This window comes from Myotis davidii, unplaced genomic scaffold (assembly GCF_000327345.1).
Source record: "Myotis davidii unplaced genomic scaffold, ASM32734v1 scaffold174, whole genome shotgun sequence".
Taxonomy (NCBI): domain Eukaryota; kingdom Metazoa; phylum Chordata; class Mammalia; order Chiroptera; family Vespertilionidae; genus Myotis; species Myotis davidii.
The window spans coordinates 807808-811920 of NW_006289087.1; the positions used below are offsets into that span (position 1 = coordinate 807808).

A 4113-nucleotide genomic window follows, 5' to 3' on the forward strand; every position below is an offset into this window, starting at 1 on the left:
TCTCCCTTGCTCTCTAAAAATCAACAAGAACATATTTAAAAAAAATAAAAAATCTCTGATTGATGTTCTCTCTGATTTGTCCCAGAAAGTCTGACAAATAAGATGCTATTAACACATACATACTGATGCCACTGGGTCCTGGGCATCTGCTGCTAGAGATGTTTGTGTCCTTCGTGTCCCTTAATTTGAGATTGTTGGGCATCCTGACGCGGGTAGAAAGAGATCTGAAATCCCACGTGCAGGCAGAATTTGTTGGGGTGAACCGATGGGAAAGGCTGCCTTCTTTCTTAGTCTTTGAGTGATGGCATTGGTGTTTATCCGTTTCCCTGGAACCCAGTGAAAAGCAGTAGTTTGCTCCTGCTTTAGAGGTCTCAGTGAAGTTGTGATGCAAGTGGTCACCGATTAAACTTGAAGTGTGTTAGAGTTGAATGGGCACCGATTCTGTATATGTGAATTGAGGTGCACCTGCTGGGTGCTGGGTTCTGCAGGCGGCACGAGGGGGAAGAAGAAGAAGGCAGAATTGAGCCTGGCTGGTGTGGCTCAGTGGTCGAGCATTGACCTAGGAACCAAGAGGTCACGGGTTGGATTCCTGGTCAAGGGCACATGCCTGAGTTGCAGGCTCCATCCCCAGAAGGGGTGTGCAGGAGGCAGCTGATCGATGATTCTCTCTCATCATGGATGTTTCTATCTCTCTCTCCCTCTCCCTTCCTCTCTGAAATCAAACAAGACAAATTTAAAAAAAAAATAGTGCAGCCCCCTGGGGAAGAGATCCGCTAAAGGGGAGGTGAGCTGACTTGCCCACACCCGACACGGAGCTGGCCACAGAGCCAGGCTGCAGATTTTGAGGGATTGCTAAAGGGAGCTGTCGCCTGCCCTGCTATCTCGCAGGATCTGGGAGACAAAGCAGGGATTTGTGGGCGGGGGACGAAAGGGCTGCTCACTGGGGCGTTAGATGTTTACGACAGTTATGGGGACATTCAGGCCCCAGATGGACGTCCAAGGCATCTGGTCACTGATGGCAGCACATGCAAGATCCTTAGAATCAACTCCCTCCTACGTACATACCTCCTGTTTGACACCATGTCTTTTTTTAAATGTTTTTATTGATGGGAATCGAACCATGACCTCCAGGTTCATACATCGACACTCTACCACTGAACCACACCAGCCGGGCCCACTTGAATTTTGAGCCGAGGAAATGGGTTACTCATTCTTAGACTCTTTCTCCTGTTTAGACCTAAAATTTGCTTGTGTTTTAGGGAAAGTAAAGATGAACGTAGGCTGTCAGGGGGGAATTTTATTGTTGCAAATCCAAGAAAATGCCTCTATTTTCTCTTGGCTCTTGAACGTAACGCCTTCACGTTTTTCTTGCAATAAGGGACTCTGAGTCCGATTTGAAAAATCCTAAAAAAAAATCATTTTTCTGGAAACTGTCCGCTTGTGGTCGTCCCTGGAACAGCCTGCTTTGGAGAGGTTCGTTTTCTGCCTCTAACTGGGCCTGTTTGTGCCTCCGCCCCGTGCGGCCTGCGGGCACTTTGTCCCCGAGCCCAGCAGCTGTTGCGAGACTCGGGGACAGTGTGCATTCTTAGCCCGCAGCTGCCAGGAGGGTTTCTAATCTGGTTCTGGCAGGAAATCGTGCCCAAGTGGAAGCCAAGTTAAAAGACGCCTGAAAAGTAAACAGAATGACTTTGGATGCCGCTCCGTATGCCGCCCACCTCTCCTTTGAAGATGGCGGGAAACTTGTTAACCTGCTACACCCCGAGCCCTCAGGGCAGGGCCCTGTCTAATTGTCTTGCAGTCCAGGTCCGTGCCAGGAGGTTCTTGTTGCCACTGCTACTAATTTAAAAGTATATATATATTTTTATTGATTTTAGAGAGGGAGAGATAGAAACATTAATGGTGAGAGAGAATCATGGACCGGCTGCCTCCTGCACGCCCCACACTGGGGATGGAGCCCTTAACCCAGGCATGTGCCCTGACCGGGAATCGAACCCTGACCTCCTGGTTCATAGGTCGAGGCTCAACTACTGAGCCATGCGAGCCAAGGCTGCTATTGATTTTTTAGTGATTGATGTTGCTGCAAATTGGTTCGACTGGCTTAGTTACTAACTTAACACTGCTGTTCCTCCGGGATAATGCCTGGTTAGGGTGAGGGGTCCCTCCCGGTCTCCCCTTTCTGCTACACCACACCCCCCACCTCTGCCCCAAAGTAGACATCTGAGCAGGCAGGCTGATTTTTGTTGTGTAAGTGCGTCCTGATTTAGTTCATGTTCCCTACCATACAAAAGGGTTCCAGGTTTCTTTTCAAACTGACGGCAAAAGGTCCTCAGGCTGGTGCACCCAATAAAAGGTGTGGGTCTGCGAAAGAGGACATTTTACTAAAACCTTGTCCTTGGGCCTCAAATCATTTCTTGCACCACGTTGTTTGATGCCCAAGGAGCTCCAGCCTCTTAGACCCCCCTCAGCACGCATGAGGCTGCACGTGGTCCCCGTGGGGTGTGTGCCCGTCTGAGCCGCACGTGTTCCCCGTTAAGTGTGTGCCCGTGCTGATCCGCACGTGTTCCCTGTTAAGTGTGTGCCCGTGCCAAGACGCACGTGTCCCCTGTTAAGTGTGTGCCCGTGCTGATCCGCACGTGTCCCCTGTTAAGTGTGTGCCCGTGCTGATCCGCACGTGTCCCCTGTTAAGTGTGTGCCCGTGCTGATCCGCACGTGTTCCCTGTTAAGTGTGTGCCCGTGCCGAGACGCACGTGTTCCCCGTGGAGCCTGTGCCCAGCTGAGCCGCACGTGGTCCCCAGGAGCGTGTGCCCCTGTGTGATGTTACTGCAAATTGGTTTGCACGTGTCCCCGTGGCGCGCGAGCCCCTGAGCCCGCGCTGAGCCCCACGTTCTCTTGCAGACCTTCACGGCCTGGTGCAACTCGCACCTGCGGAAAGCCGGCACCCAGATCGAGAACATCGAGGAGGACTTCAGGAACGGCCTGAAGCTCATGCTGCTGCTGGAAGTCATCTCAGGTCTGTGGGTGCCTCACCCCGCACAGCGCATGTGCGTGTGTGCGCGCACGCGTCTGGCGCGTGGGCGTGCATCTGCGTACGTGCGTGCGTCTGCGTACGTGCGTGTGCGTGAGCGTATGTCTACGTCTGCGTGCGTCTGCGTACGTGCGTGTGCGTCTGCGTGTGCGTGAGCGTATGTCTACGTCTGCGTGCGTCTGCGTGTGCGTGCGTCTGCGTGAGCGTGCGTGTGCGTGAACGTATGTCTACGTCTGGGTGCGTGAGCGTGCGTCTGCGTACGTGCGTGAGCTTGCGCCTGCATGTGCGTGAGCGTGCGTGTGCGTGTACGTGCGTCTACATACGTGCGTGTGCGTGAGCGTGAGTCTGCGTGAGCATGAGCGTGAGCGTATGTCTACGTCTGCGTGCATCTGCGTGAGCGTGCGTCTGCGTGAGAGCAGGCGTGGCCCAGGCACAGAGGCTGCGGCCCACATTCCCTGGGAACCCGCTGGGCAGGATCGCGGAGCTGTTGGGAAGGGAAGCCTCTGGAGGGGCAGTCCGCCGGGGTTGTTCTGTGTGAAAAGCGAGCGTGTTCTGTTCACAACTGACACGTTAGGGTAGTGCTTATACCACCCACCGCGTAACAACGTAGAAGGAAAAATGACGTGTATGGCGGCCCCCATGCTGCTCTCTCCCCTTTTTTTAAAAAAATATTTGTATTGATTACAGAGAGGAAGAGAGAGAAACATCACTGATCGGCTGCCTCCTGCGCGCCCCCTACTGGGGATGGAGCCCACAACCCAGGCCCATGCCCGACCAGGAGTGAACCCTGACCTCCTGGGTCAGAGGTCGAGGCTCACCCACTGAGCCACCCGCCGGGCGGGATGCTGGCATTTTGATTCTGCAGCGGGGCTGCTTTCTCTGTCCGCACTGACCAGCTTTCATCCGACAGGGGAGCGGCTGCCCAAGCCCGACCGGGGAAAAATGCGCTTCCACAAAATCGCCAACGTGAACAAAGCCTTGGATTACATCGCCAGCAAAGGCGTGAAGCTGGTGTCCATCGGGGCGGAAGGTGAGCGGCCGCGGGGGCCCCGTGGGGGCTGTGGGCCTGTGGTGGGTGCCCGCGTGGG

The 4113-nt window shown here is 54.3% G+C and overlaps 1 protein-coding gene across 1 annotated transcript in view; it reads left to right on the forward strand.

The window, feature by feature from the left end:
* Nucleotides 1-4113, forward strand: part of ACTN2 (actinin alpha 2) — a 37015-nt gene that overhangs the window by 6843 nt on the left and 26059 nt on the right. Inside the window, exons 2-4 of the mRNA XM_015562330.1 lie at nt 1260-1276; nt 2896-3010; nt 3936-4055. Coding sequence (XP_015417816.1) covers nt 1260-1276; nt 2896-3010; nt 3936-4055 — 252 coding nt within the window. The remainder of the gene's footprint in view (nt 1-1259; nt 1277-2895; nt 3011-3935; nt 4056-4113) is intronic.